At 47.4% G+C, this 22,609-nt stretch overlaps 2 protein-coding genes across 8 annotated transcripts in view; one reads left to right on the plus strand and one right to left on the minus strand.

Moving 5' to 3' along the window:
• The window catches only part of FAM227A (family with sequence similarity 227 member A), a 25,912-nt gene extending 15,229 nt beyond the window's left edge, over positions 1–10,683 (minus strand). For 3 of the 6 annotated variants that reach the window (XR_012482840.1, XM_074271735.1, XM_074271731.1), the window contains exons 1-6: positions 9,165–9,293; positions 7,187–7,315; positions 6,699–6,851; positions 6,007–6,104; positions 2,414–2,477; positions 489–577 (exon numbers count right to left, since the gene is read on the minus strand). Coding sequence is in view for 5 of the 6 variants with exons in the window: in XM_074271735.1 (XP_074127836.1) it covers positions 489–577; positions 2,414–2,477; positions 6,007–6,104; positions 6,699–6,843 (396 nt within the window). In the remaining variant the exon portion in view is untranslated. Of the gene's footprint in view, positions 1–488; positions 578–2,413; positions 2,478–6,006; positions 6,105–6,698; positions 6,852–7,186; positions 7,316–8,866; positions 8,938–9,164; positions 9,294–9,362; positions 9,492–10,598 lie in introns of those variants that run through there. The other 3 variants (XM_074271732.1, XM_074271733.1, XM_074271734.1) reach the window with 3 other exon arrangements.
• Positions 8,823–21,458, plus strand: LOC141544953 (protein chibby homolog 1-like). 2 transcript variants are annotated; one of them, XM_074271742.1, is made up of 7 exons: positions 8,823–9,542; positions 9,663–9,847; positions 11,786–11,887; positions 19,892–19,997; positions 20,075–20,193; positions 20,570–20,674; positions 21,237–21,458. In XM_074271742.1, exons 3-6 carry the CDS (start codon positions 11,810–11,812, stop codon positions 20,648–20,650), a joined length of 384 nt encoding a protein of 127 aa, XP_074127843.1. In that variant the 5' UTR covers positions 8,823–9,542; positions 9,663–9,847; positions 11,786–11,809; the 3' UTR covers positions 20,651–20,674; positions 21,237–21,458. The 2 variants fall into 2 exon arrangements, with proteins under 2 accessions (XP_074127843.1, XP_074127844.1); XM_074271743.1 differs by lacking the exons at positions 8,823–9,542; positions 9,663–9,847 and adding an exon at positions 9,872–10,126.
• The last annotated feature ends 1,151 nt before the right edge of the window (positions 21,459–22,609 follow it).

Consider the following 22,609-nt stretch of genomic DNA (forward strand, 5'->3'; position numbering starts at 1 on the left):
TAAAGGTACTTCCCCCATCCCAGGATCACCTCCTGACCACAGACACGGCAGCAGTCCCAGAACAAAATGCTCTCCACCACCTTTGCAACCTGAGTCTCAGAATGTGTCTAGGAGCCCTGAGAGATGAAGGGATGTGGCCTGCATCACCGGGGGTCCTGCTGCTTCCCTAGCTATCACAGTAGAAGTCTAGCACAGCAGAGGAGGAAGCGGCCCACAGACCAGCTCTCCTTTCTCCCATTGTGTCAGACAGCACGAAGCACCAATAATGCCAAGTGAGGCTACCCGCTGGCCTGGCAAAGAACACATGTGAACGTTGGGTGCCCAAAAGCCAGAACACGGAAGCCATCAGTCCTCTCACTACGCCTGTGCTGGGTCTTTAGGGCGACCCTAGCAGCCAAGGTCCTAAAACATTTATGGCCCCCAGAAATGAAACCCAGCTTATCCCCAAGGAAATAGGGGAACAGTCACCCCTAGCTCAACTCTCGTACCTTTTTTGACCCAAGATAGGGAACACTTGGAGTCGACGAAGTTAGTGGGAATAACTTATGCAGCTTTGCCTTGCTTCTGCTAGTCTTCTCTGCAAAAGACAGAGGGAGGAGAGTGAGAATGGAGTGGGAAGGGGTCTTTTTGCTGACAGGAACCCCTCTGAAATGTGATTTGCATTTAAATTCCCGCTGCAATTTTTCCCCCAGGACGCCCTTCAAAATACACCTAAAAGTCATAGACATTTCTAGAGCTATCCTTCATATACCTTAGCTAACACTGGATGCCTTTTATTCATTCATTCAACATTTATTAGATGTCTACAGTGTGCCAAGTCCTAGAGATACAAAGAGGAACAGTCCCAGTTTCAAGCAGTTAAATTTGGAGTGGGGAGAAGAGGAAGGAGGGAAACACACAGAGAAAAAGTAAAATAAAAATTTGTATGTATATGGGTGTGTGTACAGATATATAGAGAGAGAGGAGAGGGAGGAAAGAAAGAAATAAAATAGGAGAAGAGAAAGAAAGAATATCAAAGAGGAGAGAAAAAAGGGGGAGAGAGAGAAAGGGAAAACACAACTGTGCTATCCACAAGCACGCACAGGCGCGCACACACACACACACACACACACACACACACACACACACAGAGGGGAAAGGGGAAAAAGAAAGAAAAAAGGAAGGAGAAGAGAAAGAGAGATAATAGAAAAGAGCAGAGAAAGACAGAGAAAGAAGGAAAGAGGGAGAGAGAGAAAGGGAGAACATATCTGTGCTAAACACACACACATATGTGGGGAACAGGGGGAAAGAAAAATAAAAAAGGAAGAAGAGAAAGAGAAAGAACAGAAAAGAGGAGAAGAAAGGGAGAGAAATAAAAGGAGAAGGGAGAGAAAGGGAGATCCATACACACATACACACACACACACACACACACACACACACACACACACATACACACACGGGAGAGGGGAAAAAGAAAGAAAGAAAAAAAGGAGAAGAGAAAGAGAGATGATAGAAAAGAGGAGAGAAAGAGAGAGAAAGAAGGAAAGAGGGAGGGAGAGAAAGGGAGAACATAGCTGTGCTAACCACACACACACACACACACACGTAGGGGACAGGGGGAAAGAAAGAAATAAAAAAGGAAGAAGAGAAAGAGAAAGAATAGAAAAGAGGAGAAGAAAGAGAGAAATAAAAGGAGGAGGGAGAGAAAGGGAGATCCATACACACACACACACACACACACACACACACACACATACACACACACACACACACACACATATGCATAGGGGAGAGGGGGAAAAGAAAGAAAAAAGGAAGGAGAAGAGAAAGGGAAGAGAAAGAGGAGAGAGAGAAAGAAGAAAAGGGGGAGGAAGAGCAAGGAGAACACAGCTGTACTATTCAATTTTCTCATTCAGCATCCTTTAGCAGAAATTAATGCCCTTCACCCACTTGGTTGCTAGGCTCTTTATGGCTAGTCTAGTCAAGTCCAATTCAATTGAGTTTGAGTCCAGAATTATTAACACTTACTGTGGTCAGAGGACAGCTAGGATTTGGGGAAGATCAGAGTCCTGCCCCCCATGAGGGCACACTGCCTAAGGCCTGACCCATGGGGGAGGAGGCACCTACAATCCTCCCTCTTGCCAGCCCTGTGACCTTGGGCAAAGCCCTGGGCCGCTCTGGGCCCAGTTTCCCTATGTGGCTGCTCTGACTCCTGAAGGAGGTACAGAGGAGGGTCCCAGGAGAGCTCAGAGTATCCTGAGGGGCGCAGGACCAGCCGAGGTTTGAGCAAGGGAGCAGAGGGGGGGGGAAGTGGCTTCAGAGGCTTTGGGGCAGGAGAAGGCCAGGATCCCCCCTGCTCCTTGCCTAGAGGCTGAGAGCGGAGCTGGAGGGGACAGGGGGACTCACTCACTACCCCCCCCATTGGTTTTGCCTTTGTCTCCCCACAGGCGCTGATGCTCTCTCATTTCCTCTTCAGCCTCCAGTTTCTCAATGACCTTTGGGAACAAAAAACACAAGGAAGTGAGGGTGCACAGTCAGTCCTTCCAGGTCGGTCCCCCCCAACCAGTCTAGCTAACCTCAGAGCCATGGCAGTGTGCCCACAACCCCCCCTCCTTCTGCTGGCAGATGGGAGTACCATCTTTGTCTACTCCCCTGGGCAGCAGCAGGGGGGTGGCAGGAGAAAAATGGGGAGAGTCAGGAAAGCCAGGTTTGTTTCTCGGATCTGACACTTGAGACTTAAGTAACCCCTAGACAAGTTCTCTTTTTCTGAGCCTCAATATGCTCATCTAAAAACTGGGGGGCAATCCTCCCATCCTTCCGCAGCCCAGGAGAGGGTAGGTAAACCTTGCAGGAGTTACTCTGATTAAAAAGAGAAGAGCAGAAAATCAAATCCATAAAATAGCAAATAAGCAAAACCAGAAAAAAATAAAAGAATACTTAGAAACACACTATGCACAGCTATATGCCAACAAAACCGAGAACACAAATGAAAGAATACCTTCAAAAATGTAAACTATTCACACTATAAGAAGATCATGTGGAGATTTTAAATAACTCTATCTCGGAAAAGAAAAACAGACCGAGTTGTAAAGGAACTATCAAATTTAAAACAAATAACAACAAAATTCCTGATCCTGATGGATTCACAAGAATTATATACAACTTTTAAAGAACAACTAAGTAACCATATTTTACAAATTATTCTCAAAAACTGAGAAAGCAAGCACCCCACTGGATTCTTTTTATAAGAAAAATAGTCAAAATACTTAAACCAGGAAAAAATAAGACAGAAAGAAAATTACAGGCCAATATAATTCACAAACATCAACTCAAAAATTTTAAAACAAAAACCTATCAAACAGACCACAGTGATTTATCCAAGAAATAATTCATTATGATCAAGTGGGATTTATATCAGGAATGCAAGAATGATTTACTATTAGGAAAACAACAACATAACCAATCATATTAGAAGATAGAACAAATAAGAAATACACGACCATTTCAATAGATACAGAAAAAGCCTTTGACAAAGTACAGCACTCTTTTATGTTAAAAACCCTAAAATGCACAGGCATAGACAAACTATTTAAAATACACATAAAAGACATCAGTCTAAACCAAAAAAAAGGCATCACATACAACAGAGATACATAGAACCTTTTCCAATAAATATGGGAGTGAAGCAAGGAAGCCCAATCTCCCCACTATTATTTGATAAAGTTCTAAGAAATACTAGCAATAGCAGTAAGACAAGAATTAAAAGACTAAACAAAGATAAAACTACCTTTATTTGCTAATGATATAAAACATCAGGGAAGGTGCAAAGATTAGTGAGAGAATCAATAGCTTCAGCAAAGTTGCAGGCTGCAAAATTAACTCCCAAAATATAATTTCCATATCATAAAAACAAAATGCAAGAAGCAATAATAGAAAAGAAAATCCCATTCCAAATAACTATAAAATGTATAAAATATCTGGGGATTAATTTCTCAAAGCATACAAAAGAGTTGTATAGAATCAATAACAAAGCACTACTTAAGGAAATAAAGAATAAGCTAAATAACTAAAGGAATATTCAGTGTTTATGGTTAGGTCTTGCTAATAAAAATCAGATCAAAAGGGGGAAAAAAAGAGAAAGGGGAAAAACCCCACAAACAACAAAGATGAATATATCACACTGTGTCCACCTTATCAAACAAGAGACAAGAGGCAATTTTGAAAGATAAAATAGATCATTTTGACTATTTGAAACTGAAAAGGTTCCACAGAAGAGAAGTGGTCAAATGGGATAAATATCTGTATTAAATTTATCTGATAAGGGACTGAAATCCAAGATAAATAAGCAATTAATAAATATATATGAGATATTTCCCACTACATAAATGGTCAAAAGAACATGAACAATAAATGACAATACTGCCAAAAATAATGTATACCTGATACCATACCAATCAAATTACCAAAGACATACTTTATAAAACCTGATAAAATTAAAGAATTCATTAAAAAAGAAAAATATTGGGGTATCTAGTTGGTGCAGTGGATAGAGCCCCAGCCCTGATGTCAGGAGGATCTGAGTTCAAATTTGGCCTCTGACACTTAACATTTCCTACCTGTGTGACCCTGGGCAAGTCACTTAATTCCAATTGCCTCAGCAAAAAAAGTAAAATAAACAAACAAATTTCTGGGAAAATTGGAAAGCAGTCTAGCAGAAATTAGGCTTAGATGTGTACATTTACCACACTCCACAACATACCTTACTACTAAACGCCCCCTCTCTCCCAAACAGAAGAAAACTGATCATCTACCTTTTACATCTATAAGAAATGTAATTTTTTTATTTAAAATTAAAAATTTATTTTATTTTATTTTTTAAATAATAGCTTTTTATTTTCTAAAACACATATAATGATAGTTTTCAACATTCACCTTTGCAAAACCTTGTGTTGCAAATGTTTCTCCCTCCTTCTCTCCCCCCTCCTTCCAGCCAGCCAGCAATCCAATAGTTTAAATATACACAATTCTTCTAAACACATTTCTATATTTATCATGCTGTGCAAGGAAAATCAGATCAAAAGGGGGGGGGAAAGAGAAAGGGGAAAAACCCCACAAATAACAAAGGTGAATATATCATGCTGTGATCCACCTTCAGTCTTTATAGACCTAAGAGATATATTCCTAATCAATGAAGAGACAGGGGCATTTTTAAAAGATAAAATAGATCACTTTGATTACTTGAAACTGAAAAGCTTCTACACAGAAGAGAAGTGGTCAATGCCTTCTGGGCCGCCCTCTGAGCAGCTGACCCCTGGGACCCCAGCCCTCCACTCTGGTGCTCCAGGGGCAGCCTGCCCTGTTGGCCCCTCCTCAGTCTGATCCAGGCCCCTTTCTTCCCTTTCATCAGAGTTAGGTTTATTTATGCAGGAAGAGGACATTACAATGAGCTGGCCTTGGCCAACATCGAGCCCACTCGAGTGTCCTCCTGAGGCCCTTTCCCAGGAGAGAGCCAAGGGACACTGCTGATGAACCTGCCCCCAGCCACCAGCCACTTGGGCACGTGCCCACGTGGGGAAGGGCAAGGACGACTCTCACCCGTTACCAACCCTTCCCTCCTCTGCCTTCCTGCACGGGCGTCCTGCCCGCTCCTGGGGCCGCAGCTTGCGGTGGCCAGGCCTAGGTCTCCGAGAACCTCACTCTGCCGTCCGAGGTCCAGCTCAGCCGAGATCAGAAGGGCTCATCACTGGGGCCTGGCACACTAAGACTCCCGCAGCCACAGGGAACTCCAAGCGGAACAAATCCCTCCCCCAGGACGGTCTTCTGCAACTCGTTTTATTCAAGGGCTGCTGAGAACACCCCGAGGTTTGGGAAACCAGCGGGTCACATGGCCTACGTGTCAGAGGGAGAATGCGAACCAGGACTTGCCAGGAGGCCACGCTGGCCCTGAGGCCCAAAGGGCACAGCCGCTCTCAAAGGGAGGCTCACACAAGCTGCCCCCTCCCTCCCTGCCGGCTCTGCCCTCACCAGGATCTTGCTGTGAATACTGGTCTTGTGGAGTCGCGTCTTCAGGTCTATCTGGGCGATCTTTTTGTTCAGCTTGCTCACAGAGCCCACGAAGCACACTGACACACGGCTGTTAAAGAGCCTCTTGGCACCAGACAGAGCTGGCCCCCCCGGACCCAGGCTAACGCTCCTGCCTCATTTTGCAGATGAGGAAAGCGGCCCATGGAGGGAAAGGGCCCGTCCCGTCCCCCCGAACTTCCCTCCCACTCAGGCGGATCCCGGGGGAGCCCCACCCTCCCCTGCCCTCTGCCACCCCAAGGGTCAAGGGAGAGAACGAAGCAGAGAAGCAGGGTCCAGTCTGACTGGAAAAAGCCAAGGGAGGGGATGAATCTGGCTGGCAGCCAGGGGTCCCCAGGGGCGCCAGGGCAGCCCCAAGCTCAGCACACAAGGAGGGGCAGTGGGGGGTAACCCTGGCAGGGCCCCCATCTCATGAGGCGGGCAGGTGAGTGGTTCTCGGGAGGCGGTGAGGAGGAAGGCCCCAGGCCCCACCCTTCCAGCTCCCTCACTCGCCGGGCCCCCGCCTCCCCAGGCTGAGCGCATGCCCACCACCTGGGCCGACAGTCCCCGGTCCTTTCCCATTCCAAGAAATCAGAGGAGGAGGGCGCAGAGGGCCCGGGTGCTGGGGTCTGGCTGGCCACGCCACTGGAAGATACGGGGCGGGTTCTGATTCACGTGAGCCTTCTGTTCCTCGTGCTGCTTCTGCCTCTCCGAGGACGATACCCACAGGTAATCGTCCAGCGGGACCATGGGGATGGCATTGAGGTTGATGGTCTCCAGCATTCCGGTGGGGAGCGGCATCTTCGATCCTGCACATCAGGCACAAAATCTCCATGAGGATGGAACAGCCAGAGAGAGAGCCCCACCCCTACCCGCCGACTGACGGGAGGCACAGGTAAGGTGGGCCACCCGGGGCAAGCAGAGGGTGGGAAAGAGCCCCCGAGCAGGGCTCTGGGCCCGCATGCCACTCCTGGTGCAGTCTGGAGGCCTGGGTTCAAGGCCTCTCCCGAGCAGAGATGCTCCCCTGCCCAGGGGCAGCCCTGAGAAATCATCGCCGGCCTCGGCAGCTCAGGCGCCTCCTCCGCGCGATCGTGGGAGGGGCCCCAGCCTGGCCGGGGGGTGGCCAGCCTCACATCGGACTGACCTGGCAATGGGCGTCCTGCCTCAGGCCGGGGGCAGCTGTGGGGTGTCGAGGTACTGCAGCTTCATGCACAGGGGATCCACGGGGACTCGCTCGGGAGAGCCCAGCACGAGGTGCTGTTTGCTCCTCCACCTGGGAAAAGAGCCAGGAGGCACAGACTTGCGGCCCAGAGCCGACTTGGCGGCCCTAGGCAAGCCCCATTTGGCCCTGAGCCTCTGTTTTCTAATCTGTATAATGGGAACGTAAGGCCAGAAGATCTCTAAGATTCCTTCAAGTTCAGAGAATCTGAAAAAGGTGACAGGTGACAAGCAGCAAGACATGAGAGCGATTACTTGTCTTCTCCCCAGCCCCCTGCCTCTGACCCAGTGAGGCTTCCTTTGCAGAAAACAATTGGATATCGTCAGAAGATCTGAATTCCCTGCTAGGCTATTTATCACTGCGGGACCCGGGAGAAATTACATCAGCTCCGACAGCTTTACTTTCCTCATCTGTGAAATGGAGCAGTTGGAACATCGGGGACGGTCTACCTGGGGAAGCCTGTGCAGCCCTTCTCAGAATCATGCAGAGGAGCAGAACCCAATGGCCAGCGGACCCAAGATGTAAATGTTCTCCCACCCAAGTTCCCCAGCACCCGGGGGATCAGCCCGCTGGTCCAGACGGGCAGTCTGCTCGCCCTTCTCAGGCCGGGAGCGGCTACCCGTCCATTGGCCAGCTGCAGACCGCCCCAAGGGACCGCTCGTTACGAGATGCCCCGGCCCGATCACAGCACCTCCCCTCGTTTTCTGATTTTTGTCTCAGGCAAAGACCTGAGAACGAGGAGGGAGGGATGGTACTGAAACACAGCAGCACAAATTAAAAATCGACAATCCCACAGAACCACTCCTATGCTTATATGAAAATAAAACAAGGCGATTTAAGAAAAGTGTGCGCGTCAGGACGCCGTGGCTTCATCTCCCAGGACCAGCAGATGGGGCCGTGCTCTTTCGACCGCTCCGCATCACTCATCCCGGTCACTTGGGATGCTTCCTGATGGCGGCGAGAGGGCCCAATTCTGCAGCGGGCAGCAGCGCACCGCCGGCTGCCCGGGAACCGACTTGTTCCGTCTGGGCTCAGGCAACATGGAAGCCTATCCCTGTGACTCTCCTGTATGTATTCATTCATTCTACGGGCAGACCTACTATGCGCTGATTCAGCACAACCCCTAGGAATACAGACATGCAAACAAGCATGGGCTTCCCCTAGAGTGGCACTGAGCAGTCCTTCTGCCCTAGCCTGCAGGGTGGGGGTTGTTACATCCCGAGGGGTCAATCAGTGCAGGAAGGGGATCCTGGCTGACACAAAGAGGAAAACACCTGCAGTGTTCTGGCCAGACTGGTATACAGTGGGGGCATAATAAATACCCATTGCCATGCCCTTCTCCCCCACAATCTCTAGTACCCCAAGCCGGACTGACCACTCCTGGGCACGGATTCTCACTTAACCTCCCGCCTTTATGCACCTTCAAACCCCAGGCAACTAACACTGAGTAAGCACCTACTGTGTGCAGGGTAAGGGGCTGAGGCTGGAGACGAAGCCCCGCCCACATCACTGCCTATTGGTCAGTGAGTCCTTATAAAGGGCCTACTCTGAGCTCCTCTCCGGGGAGAATAAGCATGTATTGAGGGCCTACTGAGTGTCCAGCACCTTGGGTGCCCACAGCGGAAGGCCACAGAGGATGAGGATTTGAATTCACTTCCTCCTGAGGGCTCCGCGCCACCGAGATGGCGGATATAACACGTGTAGCCATGGCGTTCTCGCCATGGGGGCGAAGGCTCGGAGGCAGGAGACGGAGCGGCTGAGGTTGGGCCTGGACCCAGCCCAGATTACTAAGCTCCCCAGGCCGCAGGTCCACGCGCCATAAAATGGAGGGAAAGAAGTCCGGGAGGGGAGATGATCGTAAAGCGCGGCGCTGTCGTGAAAGGCGGGGAGCGCGTGCCGTTACCTAAGCGGGGCGGCTCCCTGCCTTAAGCCACTCACGCCGGGGATCCCTCGGGTGTGTTGCGGGACCAGCTCCGCACGACCCACCGAGCGTCCCCTTCAACACCCAGAAGGACGCCCTGGGGTCGAGAGATGGGCCCCATAGCGGTGGGGCCGCCGGGACGGACGTCCATCGTGCCTCCGGCCTACTATGCGTTCTTACGTTCCAAGGCGACCCCCGTAGTGCGCCCGTGCACGCGGCTCCCGGGAGCCTCGCAATTCCCCAAGGAAAGCAGCATTCCTTCGTGTGTGCACGCACGTGCGTGCGAAGCCAGTCTTGGAACGCCGCGACGCCGTTACTATGGCGATCTCAGGGGCGGACCTTGGGGAGCGACTATTGTTGGTATGGGGACGAGCCCAATGGGCGTAGGGGGCAAGAGGGGAACAGATGACATTTTCGCGTTTCCTTGTTTATATCGGGGAACTTATCCGAGCTGACCTTCTAGTTATGTTCTCTTATTAGAGGAATCCGAAGGCAGTTCGAGCGTGTACGGCGTCTCTCCGACAAACTTTCACCTCTCCAGCAATCTGCCCTTCCCCCCTGCTTCCAGAAAGTGGTAGAACCCGAGGCGGTGGCGCGCAAGCGCGGTCGGTGGGCCGGCGGTCTGCTGGATTTGGGCCCCAAAGGGCTCCGGCAGAACATCACAGGTAAGTGAGTCTTTCCTTCTTCCCAGCAGTCAGTTCTGTAAGAGCAGGATTGTTCTGGGCTGGCACCCCCAGCACCTCCACCCACAAGGGCTTGGTATTTGCATTTTAAATGACTGCTGGCTGGTACCTATGAAGTGGGTAGAGCGGAGGTTCCAGAGTTGGTGGACCTGAGTTCAAATTCAGCCTCCAACACTTCCTAGCGGTGCAACGCTGGACAGGCCACTTTCTCCGCCTCAGTTTCCTCATCTGTAACATGGGAATAGCGTCACCTGCCTCACGGTGAGGCAGTGATTGTAAAGCACTTCGCTCAGGGCTTGGCCTGTGTATGCGCCTGTGCTGTCTCCCCTCCACAGGAGGGTGCTTCTAGAAGGCGCCTGGGTGGGTGGTGGGGCCGGGTTTTAGGAGCACCGGAAGCGCTTGCTGAATACCTTCTTTAGCCCGGGGCTGCTGGGTAACAAAGAGCCTTACTGGTGCCCCTGGAGGGGGGGCTCTCCCTCTCTTCATCCCGGCCTTCCTTGGGGTTGGGAGCACAGGCTTCTGGCCCTAGAAGCCACTCCAGAGAGCATAAGATTGGCTTAGGGTCACCCAGGCGGAGTGGAGAGCAAGCCCTGGGATTGGATTCCCCCTTAGCCCCTTACTAGCTGGCCGGCCCTGGGAAAGTCACGTAGCCTCAGGTGGCTCCTCTCTAACTCGTCCCTCCGGTCTAAAGCTGGGGGGACCTGATGCCACGTCCAGGATTTCCACGACTCACCCGCCTCCTTCAAGGAGCGCCCCTCCATCCCCTTTTTGTCCCTGCGGGGCCAGCACAGGCCCTCCCTGCGTGGGGTAGGCCTGGGAGGAATGGTCCTGGAGGCGGACCAGTAACACACAACAAAGCGCGGTCCCTGACGGCGCAGGCCCCATAGTGGCCCTTGGTGTTTTGGGACCCATAGCCACAGCCCGGTGGTGCATGAGGTCAGTCTCGTCAGGGGCAGTTCTGGATCCCCCCCACGCCTCCCGGACTTCGAGGAGCGTTTCTCAGCATTATTGGCAGCTTGGTGCACAATTAGAATTTAGGGATAAGTGGGTCCAGGCAGAGTTGGGAAGGAATTCCTTCCTCGTGTCCATTTCTACTTAAATGTCCTGGCGGCATTCTGCCAGAAGAGAGTCGTTATTAGTAGCACAATTAAAACAGAGGGAATGGACAAAGCAGGGCGGGAAGGGACTTGGGCAGCAAGCTCTGCTTCCCAGCCGAGGCATGTGGGAGGGCAGACTCGGGGGCTGCTGAATGTGGGGGGAATTTCCCATCCTGGGCACGTCAAGCCCAGCGGCTCACCACCTGTAAAGCAAGGCAACCTTTCGGGGCTTCAGTTTCCTCGTCTATGAAATGGACTGCCTTCTGACGTTCAGTCCTTCTGGTCTTTGCACTGGCCTTGGCTGCCTCAGGTAGGAACACTTAGATGGCAGCGTGGATAAAATACCAGCTCTGGAGTCAGGAGGACCTGAATTCACATCTGGCTTCAGACACGTAACACTCACTAGACAAGTCATTTAACCCCAATTCCCTTGCAAAAGAAAAAGAATGAAAAAAGATGAAAGCCTTTTAAGTACAGGCAAGTGAGAGACTTAAGTCCGTTCTTCTTCTCAGTGCCCATTCCTGCATTATTTGCAAACATAACTCAGAAAGTGCAGTGATGCGCTAAACTGTTCCTCCCCAGGTTGGCGCACCTTTCCTGAGCGCCTTGCTGTTGGGGGATAGAGGTCATTATTGAGGGAAGACCATTTAGCCTTGTGTCTTTTGTAGGCCAGGACAGAGCTTCACTGAGAGGAAAAAGCATCTCAGGATGAGAGAAGCGGCAGCCAGGGAATTCTGGGCCATGTGTCCTTGTGACCCCTCCCCCATGACAGAAGCCACCCGTCGTCATCCCCTAACTTCTCGCTGTTTTTTCTCTGCTCTAGGAGGAGGTGGAGCTTTACTGGGAGATGCCTCTCTTCAGAAATAAGTTCAGTCCCAAGAAGACGCCTCCTCGGAAGTCAGCCTCTCTCTCCAATCTGCACTTTGTGAGTGAGCCCTGACTAGAGTAGGAGGAGTGACTGTAAAGGCATAGGGCAGAAGGGTGCTTCCAGGAAGGCCCAGGACAGCTTAGGAAGCTGCCTCCTAATAAGGAGATCCTTGTGCAGAGCCCTCTTTGAAGGGCACTAGCTTTAGAGCCTATTTGTCACATCACAATATTTGCCTCATTGCTGCATAGTCACAGCTGAATAATTTTAAAAAATAAAATAAAACTAGTATCCTTCCCCTGCTTTATCACTGAATTCTGTTCCCCAGACTTGGGACTAAATGGCTATGACAGTTTCAAAAAATCCAACTCACTTTAGGGGATAGAAGCAAGATTTGTCACGATGGCAGATCTCCCGAACAGCATATTCCAGGACCAGGATGTGTTGGGAGCAGTAGGCAGCTTCACTGGGACAGTTCCTGGAGCCCACTCCCAACCCCCATGGGGGATAACATGCATTTGCTTGTCAGTCTCACTGCAGGGATAGAGACAGGAGCCTGGGACTTCATTGGTGGAGGAGGTGCCAGCAGCATGCTCTGGGCAGCCTGTGGTCTCGGTTACTTCCGGTATGGAGAGTTTATGTAAACTGCCCAGCTTACTGAGCCCAGATATATGAGAAACAGAACTTGACCAGGTCTTGCTGGCTTTGAGGCTGGTTTCCCATGCACCACTACACAGCCTATGGAAAAAAAAATCAGTCACAGAATTATAATCCTGCTTGGTAAAAATGCTACCAATAATCCTTGATGTACTTTTGATCCCTTAATAGTTGATGAAAAAGGAGTTTGTATTTTTTTCACTTAATAAGCATTTATTTTCTCTCCCTCCAAGGGAGAAAAAACTTGTCACAAACTATCTGGTCAAGCCAAGCCAGTTCTTGCACACACCATGTCCAAGCAGGATCATGGAGGTGGGGGGAGTGGTGGAGGGGTATCTGTCCCTCTGCTTCAGGAGTTGAGCAGTAGGCTTCTTCCTGCTTACTCTATTCCTCAGTGTTCCCAAGTCTGAAATCAGTTCTCACCCATTAAGTTTGGAGAAGAAAAAGATCAGAAAGAGGAGGAAGTGCTCTAAGGACAATGGCCATGTCAGCCAATGAAGGGTGAGAAGCAGCGCAAAGACTTGCCCCCAAGTCTCACTTATCAGGGGTAGGGTCGGTGATTCCAGACTTCCAGATACAGAATCAAGTATCCGATCTGCCTCTTCAGCCAACCTTCAAGACAACAGCACAAAGCAACTACAAATTAACTTGTTTATTTTACTTAAACTACATCTTTAGAGTAGTACCAATATGTCAATCATCAAATTATAGGATCTCATCTTTGGCAAAGACCTCTAAAGTCAAGCAGTCCAAACTCTTCTCAAACTGGAATTTCTCTACAACATTGTCAGAAGATATCCATCAGGGCCACAGGAGAGCAAGAGGTGGCTATGGTGCCATAGTGTGTAGAGCAGAATGCCAGGCCTGGGATCAGTAGAAACCAAGTTCAAATCCAGCCTAGCTGTGGGATTCTGGTCAGATCCGCAAAGGTCTCTCTATCATAGTTTCTTCATCTGTAGAATAATAACAACCCCTACTTCTCAGGATTATTGTGAGGATTTTAGATTATGGTAGAGCTTTAGCCACAGAAAGCCTAACTCCTAATTTGTTGCCTTCCAAGGCCATCCATTTTGTTTTTCCTACATAAGGAAATTGTCCAGAATCTATCCTGTTGGAGTCCAGCTCCAGTGAATACCGAGAGTGTGAACTTGAATTGAATATCTATGAAGTCTACAGGTAGAAAAATTTAATTTGCAATTTTTCATCTATTAATCTGAGAGCCAGAGTTTATATACTCTTTAATGTTGCATTAATGGTGCTATATATATTCCAGGGTTAATGAATAGACCATACTTCCAACATTTCAGTTTGACCTTAACTAACATTAACAAAGTATCTATCATAACAAGGTCATAAATGATAGTAACTATTGATAATAAGATATCTCTCATAACAGACTTATTAATAGTAGTAAGTATCAGTAATAAAGTATTTGTCAAAACAGAATTAATTGTAAATAGCGCAGTCGTGTTGCCTTGTTCCTGTTACATGCATTCTCCATCAAGAGTATATTAAATTTATATCGAGTATGTCTTTTATTCATTGTTAAGGGAGGTGGTGAGGTAAGGCTTTGAACTGTTTGCCCTTACAGAGACCAGGTCTCAGTAATACCTGAATTGGACTTTTCCTGTATGGGGACTTATTCAATACTGGCCCTCTCTATCTCCCCCTTTTTTATTCAGAAGATGAAGTCTATGAACTTAAGTTCCCATAGTTGACAATGATGAGAAAACATATTGGAAAACACAAGAGGCTAAGCCAATGAGTATAGGAATGACACATGCAAGAACAAAACACAAAAGCATAGAAAAATCAGATTATTTACAGGATTTATCTTTTTCAACCACTCAAATACTTTGTTTGCTATGCTGTCAGTTTCAATTCCAGGGGCACTAATTGTGCCATATTTTCTGCCAAAGCAGCTAAGATATATGCAAAGTGAGGTTGGAATTATGTATAGCTCCATTTATTCTGTTCCTTATTTGAAGCCATGTCACATTTTTGGTATCATTGTCTCGTCTATATGGAGTTACACATACATAAGTAAAAATATAAGCACGTTAGTTGTAATCAAGTTTCCAAATTGTTTACATAACCCCTAACTATATTAATAATTTTTCCATTAAATTTAATTCTTGTTTTAGCTCATTGTATTAATTTGTTCTTTAAGAGCTTATGATACATTTTTTACTAATTGATCTGTGAATTGGGCAGTCTGAATAGATTCTGTTAGAGATGTAGCTGAAATGGCAAGTGAATTAATAATTGCCATAGCTGCTAGAATTCCAGCAATGAGTAATCCAACAAATCACCTTTTCCTACTTCTGTTGTTTTCTAATTTTCTTTTGACATTATCTCAAGCCTGTTTACCTGCTGATGGCTTCCAATTGTAACTAATCTTAGTAGGCACCATCCTTGGTTCAATAATAAGAAACATAGGTAGTGATTTAGAAATAAGACATTGGATTAAAACGTATTTGTAACATTTTATAATATATCCTGCTGACACATTCATGATTTATATTCCAGAATCATTTCTTAAAACATTATCTGTAGTTAGATGATATTTCTAACATAGTTTAAGCATGCCCATATGGTATATTTCTGCAGGGCCTGAAACATCATGGAATCCCATATCTGACATGTGAAAATCTGTTCCATCCCAAGTCCCAAATACATTGTAACAGGGGACCCATCCAGACACTCGATAATTTGGGGTACATTATCACCAACCAGTTCCAGTTCTTCTCCAAACAATAGGGCCTAAAGTCCTCTGGGAGCAGAGGCAATGATCTCATCTTCTGAAACTACCTCCTCCTGAGAATGGGCATAGAGCTGAGTCACCTACAGGGTCCCATTCTTTTTTTGGAGGAAGTGGTAAGCTGGAACTGATTGAAGTATCCAATGGTTGATTCAGCTCCTTTAAGCTAGTAAGTACAGTTGTAACTGACCAAAGTCTAAAGAAAAGAAAGAAATCTAATAGAGGCTAAAATAATCTGAGATAGAAAGACAAGCCCACAAGGACTGCTATAGGTTCTAGAGAGGCCAATGTAGATTGACCAGCAACTTTTCACATAAATACATTTGTTTAACAGGACACACAGTACATACAAATGTTAAAGATATTTCAGCTTTAATTTCAATAATAAAATAACAGCTCTTATAATCAATCATGCTAATTGTTCTTACATTATTTTTGAAACCTTTAAAGACCTTATTTCATATAGACATAAACATCTAGTAATAGATAAATGACTAGGCCAAATACTCATTCATTAAGTTATTTAGACATAATGACTAGATTTTTCAGATTGAAAACAAGATGATATGTAATTGAATTGTGTTCATGGCTTCTATTGACTTCTGATTATATAAATTTGCTACAGGAGTAAAATACAGGGGTATTATTATAAAAACTGATTCTTCAAGCTTCTGTCTGGGAGCATATACATGACGGGATAAAGCATCCTTAGCTCAGTTTGATATCTGATTATAACAATTACACCTTATAGCCAGATTCAGGAATAATCAGGTGGGTTCTTATTCAAGGAGACACAACTGGGGAACTGAGTCAGAAGGATCTCCCCTTGAACAGAGGCCAAGGTTCCAACTCTTTGTCTAAATACAGAACTTCACTTATAACAGTCCAGGATCACGTTTTTCTGAGTAGCTTATGGTATTTCTCTCAATGGGTGGGTTACTGACTTAATGGTCAGGCAGTCCTGAAAAAAAAATTTCAGGAGCCCTGAAAGCATTTCAGATAAAATTTTAACCTTAAGCAAAGATTAAGATTCAAAACTCAGTCCCAAGAGATTTTATCTCTAACAGTAAATACTACTAATCACAGTTTAGAGCCAGATAAATTCTTTTTTAAAATGTTTACCAAAACTTACACACACAGATTTTGTTTAACTTGTTTTATATGTTTAAGCTTATCCTGGTGCAAAGAACTGATCATTAAACAAGTTTATAGATTCTTAGTAAACACTTTCTTTGTTTAGGAACTATACATCCTAAACAGGCTCATTTCTCAGGACTGATGACCTTGCTTACCCTGATGCTTTCAAGACAACTGGCAAGCTTACAAATTAAGGGAAGTTGACAGAGACCTGAAGGAAGGGACTGAGCTTCTTGTTGCCCATCACAAGCATTCTTAGTGTTTTTATGGGCCATGCTGTTTGATACCTCCTCCCACCCTGTGAAGGGGGAGAAAGGTACTTTATACCTTCATACTTTTTCTTTTTTTAAATTTAATTTTATTTATTTGCTGAGGCAATTGGCGTTAAGAATTAGTCACACATCTAGGAAGTGTTAAGTATCTGAGAACAGATTTGAACTCAGATCCTCCTGACTTCAGTGGTACTCTATACACTACATCAACTAGCTGCCCTAGCATGAGCATTTTCGAGGGCAAATTGTTTCAATAAAATTTAAGCTGCCTCCCCATGCTGATTGAAGGTTGAATTGCCATCATTGAGCAATTGACAGCCAGCAAAGGTGTCATTGGGTCCTTGCACAATTTTTGTATAGAATGTCCCTCTGTCCCTACTGTCTGATTGATTTTGCCTATTCCAATTCAATCTGTACTATATTGATATCAGCTGGACAAGAATCAATCTTACAACTTATATCTAATATCTGATATATTTTAATCCTCGTGTTAGCCTGGTGACAAACTACCTTCACCTCTTACTTACCTTCTTTTTCTTTAAATGTTGAGCTCACCAAGAGGTCACTCTCCTGCCCGGTCATTCAAGTGCCTGTTCTAGGCGCCAACTGTTGAGAGTCCAGCTCCAGTCAATAAATACCATGTGTGTGAATCTGAATTGAATATCCACGAGGCCAGACAGAAAGATTTGCTTTGCAATTTTCCTTTATTAATCTGAGGGCCAGAGTTTATATACTCTTTAAGCTAGTGTTGCATTAATACCAGCTACCTCCAGGTGGCGCGATATACATTCCAGGTTAACATATAGAGCATAGTTCCAAGATGCAGTTTGACTTTAAGTAGCAATAAAACGTTGTAAATAGCAATAATTATCAATAACAAGGTATTTGTCAAAACAGAGTTGTAAATAGCATAGTTGTGCTGCCTTGTTCTTGTCACATGCATTCTCCATCAAAAGCATCCTAAATTTATCTCCAGTATATCTATCTCTCATTCATTGTTAGGGTTGGTGGTGAGCCAAAGTTTTGAATTGTTCACCCTTACAGAGAGCTGGTCTCAGTAATCTCTGAAGTGGACTCTTCCTGTACGTGGATTTACTGAACACTACTCCACAGTTTCCATTCCTTGTTCTTGCTTAGATTATCGGTGCATTCCCTCTTCCAGATGGTAAAGGGAGCTATCTCGGGCCTGGAGGCCCTCCTCCTTCACTTGATCCTGTTAGATCCTGCTTCTCAGGCTCTTCTCAGTCACCTGAGATCCAGTTTAATGTCTTTATCCTCAGAGTGTACCCACACACGCACTGGGGTCCCCAGGGCCGGAGCAGAAGAGGACCCTTGGAGTGGACACCATGTATTCCATTTCTGTCTCATAAAGTCCCCAGCCCATCACTGCCCCCTGAAGTGGGCTGAGGGCATCACAGAAATGATCTTGGAGGAAAGAGAGGACTGAGCTCAGAAGGGAAGTGGGTGAGAATCTTGGTGATGTCCCTGCCCTGAATGCTCCAGGCATCTGTTTTCAAGGAGCACATGCTGGGATAGAGGAAAGCAGCACTACCCAGAATGAACGTAAAAGGAATAAAGGGGGTCCCTGGGTATGGTTTTAAGAAAACTTGCCCAAGGGCAGGATGGGAACATCATGATGATCTGATGACTCTAGGATGCAGAGCAGCAGGGTAGGTGAAGCAAGCCGGTCCAGGAAAGGAGGGCTGAGGGCCACTGTAGGAGCCTACTGAGGCCACAGGTGGATTAGAGGCCCTGGGGGGCAGTTGCTCAGGAGGCTCCCCCTTGTCTGCAGCCTCAGCCCAATAAGGCAGGAAGGAATCAGGCTCTCTCAGTAGAGAGGCAGGCCCTGGTCACATTAGGGGAGAGGCCGTGGCAGTGGCTTCCATAGTGGGCACAGGCCTACTGTGCACTGCCCCCATGAGGCCTCATCTGGGACACTGGACTTGGTACCAGATGCAGTATCTAAAGGATCCCAGCTAAATTTCGCCTTCTGCATGGGACTTTTCCTGATTGCTTCTCAGCTGCTGGTGCCAGCCCCTCTGAACTTACCTCCCACTTCTGTTTGCATGTGTGCATGTGTCTGTACATGTGCACACGCACACATCTCTACCAATTCTCTCCCTTGACTCATTAACAGCACGGACTGCTTGCTTACTTTGGCACATATTTATCTGAGCCCAGACTGTGTTCCTTGAAAGGAAGAGCAAGATGTGGAGGAGCCCTGAAAGCATTTCAGATAAAATTTCAACCTTAAGCAAAAATAATCTGGATTAAGATCATAGAGAGCAGTTGGTGCTTTTAAAAGACTTTTTTTCTCCCATGCCAAAGTAGCCCTTTCCCTATAGGTTTTATTTTGTCTTCCGGCTCAGCAGTGCATTTGGAATAAGATTCAATTTGCAGGATTTCGGTTTCCCCGAGAAACATATTGTAGCAGTGACCAGTGTTTACAATTCTATATTTGGGATCTCTCTGATGCCAATTTCTGACAGTGTGGCCAGATTTCAGTTTAAAAAACCATGTGACGTGCCAGAGCCTGTAGTTCCAAAGACCCCAAAAACGACCGCTGCCCTCAGAGAGCCGTTCGGTTGGCAAGTTGTCACACAGCAGGATTTACAAAATCACCTCAGGAGCAGAGCATTGATGAGCCAGTGGGGCAGGAAGGAAGCCAGGGCATGGAGGCCGGGTGGGAGTAAGGGGAATAGTAGGCAAGCTGCCTGCCCCAACCCTTTAATGAGCAAAGCAAGACTCCCAGGAAGGAAAGTATTTATCCATGGTTGACATGGTCAGAAAGAGTTGTTACTTTGTGACTCTGGGGATGAAGGAGTACGCTTCAGTATCCTGCCCTGAGAATGGGGGCCCACAGTTCTGGGCCTGCTCACAGTTCCATATTGTGAGGACAAAACAGGACTTGGCTCTGCAGAGACAGTGCCAGTCCCAGATCGCAGGGTCAGGTGGCCATCCAGAGACAGAGCCTCCTCCCATCTGTGGGGCACTTCACTGGATCCTCAGAAAAGCTCTCAGGCAGGGAGAGACCATCAGCCCCATTTTTCAGTGAGGAAACTGAGGCCAGCCTCACAAAGTACTGAACTGCAGAGCCCGGACTCGCCCTTCAAGACCATTCTGCCATGTCTGCAAGGCCTCCTGCCCTGCCATGGCAGGGTCTTTAGCAAGCCCTCATGAGGAGCCAGGCCTCGGGCTCAGAGCTGAGCCGGCCTCTGGTCTGTTTATTGCCCACAGTTGGACAGATCCACTCGGGAGGTCGAGCTGGGATTGGACTATGGAGCGCCAACCTTGAACCTAGCTGGGCAGAGCCTCAAGTTTGAGAATGGCCAATGGATAGCAGGTGAGAAGCCTGGGCTACTCCCTGGGGTCCCTGCATGGGGAGAGGGGCTCTCATGGATCCTGCTCCTCTTCTCCCAGAGTCAGGTGCCTGTGGAGGCGCGGATCGCAGGGAGGCGCAGCGACTGCGCAAGAGGAACAAGCAGCTGGAAGAGGAGAACAATCTCCTTCGAGTCAAAGTGGAGATCCTGCTGGACATGGTGAGGGGCTGGACCAGGGAAATCTTACTGGTCATGGTGAGGGGCTAGGTCCAGGACATCCTGCTGGACATGGTGAGGGGCTTTTTGCTGGAGTCAAGACACTCAGAGTAGGGGTTGCCTTGGAGGAGACAGACCTGGCCCCTGCCATCTGTGGGTGTGCCATCTGCGTGGTAGGGGAGAGTGGGCCAGGTGCCCTGTACCGTGAAAGGCTAGTACCTGTCCATTGGCCCCACCAGAATCTCCCCCACCTAATCATTGTTCCTTTGTGGAGCAGCCCCTTCCATGTTGCCTTCTGATGTCTTCACCTGCCTCCAGATGGGAGGGCCAGCTGTGCTGAGGGCCCCCGGCCTCACGGTGTGTCCCACATTCCTTCCAGCTCGCTGAGACCACGGCCGAGTCCCATCTCATGGAGAAGGAGCTGGATGAACTGAAGAGCATTAGCCAGAGGAGGAAGTGATGTCAGAGGCGCCAAGCCCTGGGGGTCAGTACCAAGGGGTCAGGGAAAAGGGAGGGCTGGCCCTAGTGGAGGTACTGGTGGAGCACGTGACCCATGCACACACACAGCATGCAGGATTGTCTGGGGCTGGGAAATATTGGGGTGATGTGGCTTTTAACCTTTGGGGATGGTCTAACTGGAGAAGCTTTTGTGCCCCTTCTCAGAATAATGCTTTTGATGGAGAGGATTAGAAAAGAAATCATAGTCAGGGAGACCCAAGATGTAATTGTTTTCCTACCGAAGTTCCTGAGCACCCTAGGGGATTAGCACCTTGGTCCAGATGGGCAGTCTGCTCTCCATTCTCAGGCTGAGAGGGGCTATGTGTCCATTATCCCCTCATTACCCTGAGATGCACCAGCCCTGATCACAGCACCTCCCCATGCCTTCTGTCCTTTCTCTTAAGCAACAAAGTGAGAATGAGGAGGAGGGATGGGTAGTAGTAAAACACAGCAGCACAAATTAAAAATCAATATTCCCACAAAATCACTCTCATTTGTATGAAAATAACAAGCAAAACAAGGTGATTGAAGAAAATTGTGCATTTCAGGATCCTGTGGCTTCATTTCTCAGGACCAGCACATGCAGCACTTGGAAAGGCCTTGGGCCTGCGGGATGAGTGTCAAGTGTCACATGCTTGGGTAGGGCCAACATGGGAAATCCATTCTGACGATGCAGGTGTTACAAGGATTTTGGCTTTTGGTTTTTCCATTGAGGGGCTAGAGAGCTGGCCGTAGGGCTGTCCAAAACAATAAAGAGAGAGAAAAGCAGGGCTCCTGAAGCATTTTTATTTTAAATGCACAGCAGAGAAGGCCAGAAATAACCTGAGCTTGAGCAGGCCAGCTTTCACAATAACCTGAGAGATTTATTAAATGGAGAACTGGAGCAATCATTTGCTTGTCTTTTTTTATGAGAAGGCATTGATTTTATGCCCTTCTGGAGATTTTTAATTTGTGATGTTATGTTTCATCACTATCCTAGATATAAAGTAAATAAAAAGCAAGCCATCCAGAAGAATGTCCATTTTACCTGGTGTTCAGTTCTGAAGAGATATATATATATATATATATATATATATATATATATATATATATATATATATATATGCATGTGTATTCACATAAATGTACCACGTGTATGTATATATATATATATATGTATATGTATATATATATATATATATGTATATGTATATATGTATACATATACACATACACACAGAGAAATATATATATATTTTTAAACAGGAGGGCTCATAGAGAGCAATCCTCTCTATGTGTATATGAGGCCCAATGGGTGGTGGGCACTTGCCCAGGGCCCCCAGAATTAGCTGAAGACAACAGCAAGGCCAGGCCTGTTTCCCGACACCCCATTCTACCAGGCTCATGACCTCTCCTGACCAAATGCCCGCCATCTCAGGGTAGTTGTACCTCTCCTGCTGAGATAGGGTTAACACATTGAGAAGCCCTGCTTCCATCAGCCTGGAGACCCCAGACCCGCTTTGGACACCTGCTGAGAGGCACTCTGTGCCCAGAGGAAGGCAATTAGTACAGGGAAGAGCCCTGAGTCAACTTTCCGTGAAGATGGGCTGAAGGAACCATTACTGGAGGAGGGACGAGTTTCATTGGGCCCCAGAAAGCAGACCCAGGGGCCATAGTAGGATGTGGTCAAAAGCTATTGTCCCCGCTAGGAGCTGCCTGAGATAGCCTCAGCTTCCGACAGGGACTGGACTCCGACCTGCCGCTCTGTAGACAGAGGCTGCAAATACCCGATCACATACAGGACAGATGGGTGGGCCATGGGGAATCACTGCCTGCCAGCTCCCCAAATCTGTGATTCTGGGGCAAAGCCCTGGTGGTCAGCCAACTCATGATGAGGCAAGACTACCCTGGACACCGTGTCCACAGATGAGGGAAAAGGTGC

The sequence above is a fragment of the Sminthopsis crassicaudata genome, chromosome 5 (genome assembly GCF_048593235.1).
Source record: "Sminthopsis crassicaudata isolate SCR6 chromosome 5, ASM4859323v1, whole genome shotgun sequence".
Taxonomy (NCBI): Eukaryota; Metazoa; Chordata; class Mammalia; order Dasyuromorphia; family Dasyuridae; genus Sminthopsis; species Sminthopsis crassicaudata.

What these genes read in the sequence shown, in the direction of transcription:
- LOC141544953 (XM_074271742.1), top strand. Translation starts at nt 11,810, where the DNA reads ATGCCTCTCTTCAGAAATAAGTTCAGTCCCAAGAAGACGCCTCCTCGG. An exon ending in CTCTCTCCAATCTGCACTTT is followed by an intron (nt 11,888 to 19,891) that starts GTGAGTGAGCCC and finishes TATTGCCCACAG; the next exon opens with TTGGACAGATCCACTCGGGA. An exon ending in TGGAGATCCTGCTGGACATG is followed by an intron (nt 20,194 to 20,569) that starts GTGAGGGGCTGG and finishes CATTCCTTCCAG; the next exon opens with CTCGCTGAGACCACGGCCGA.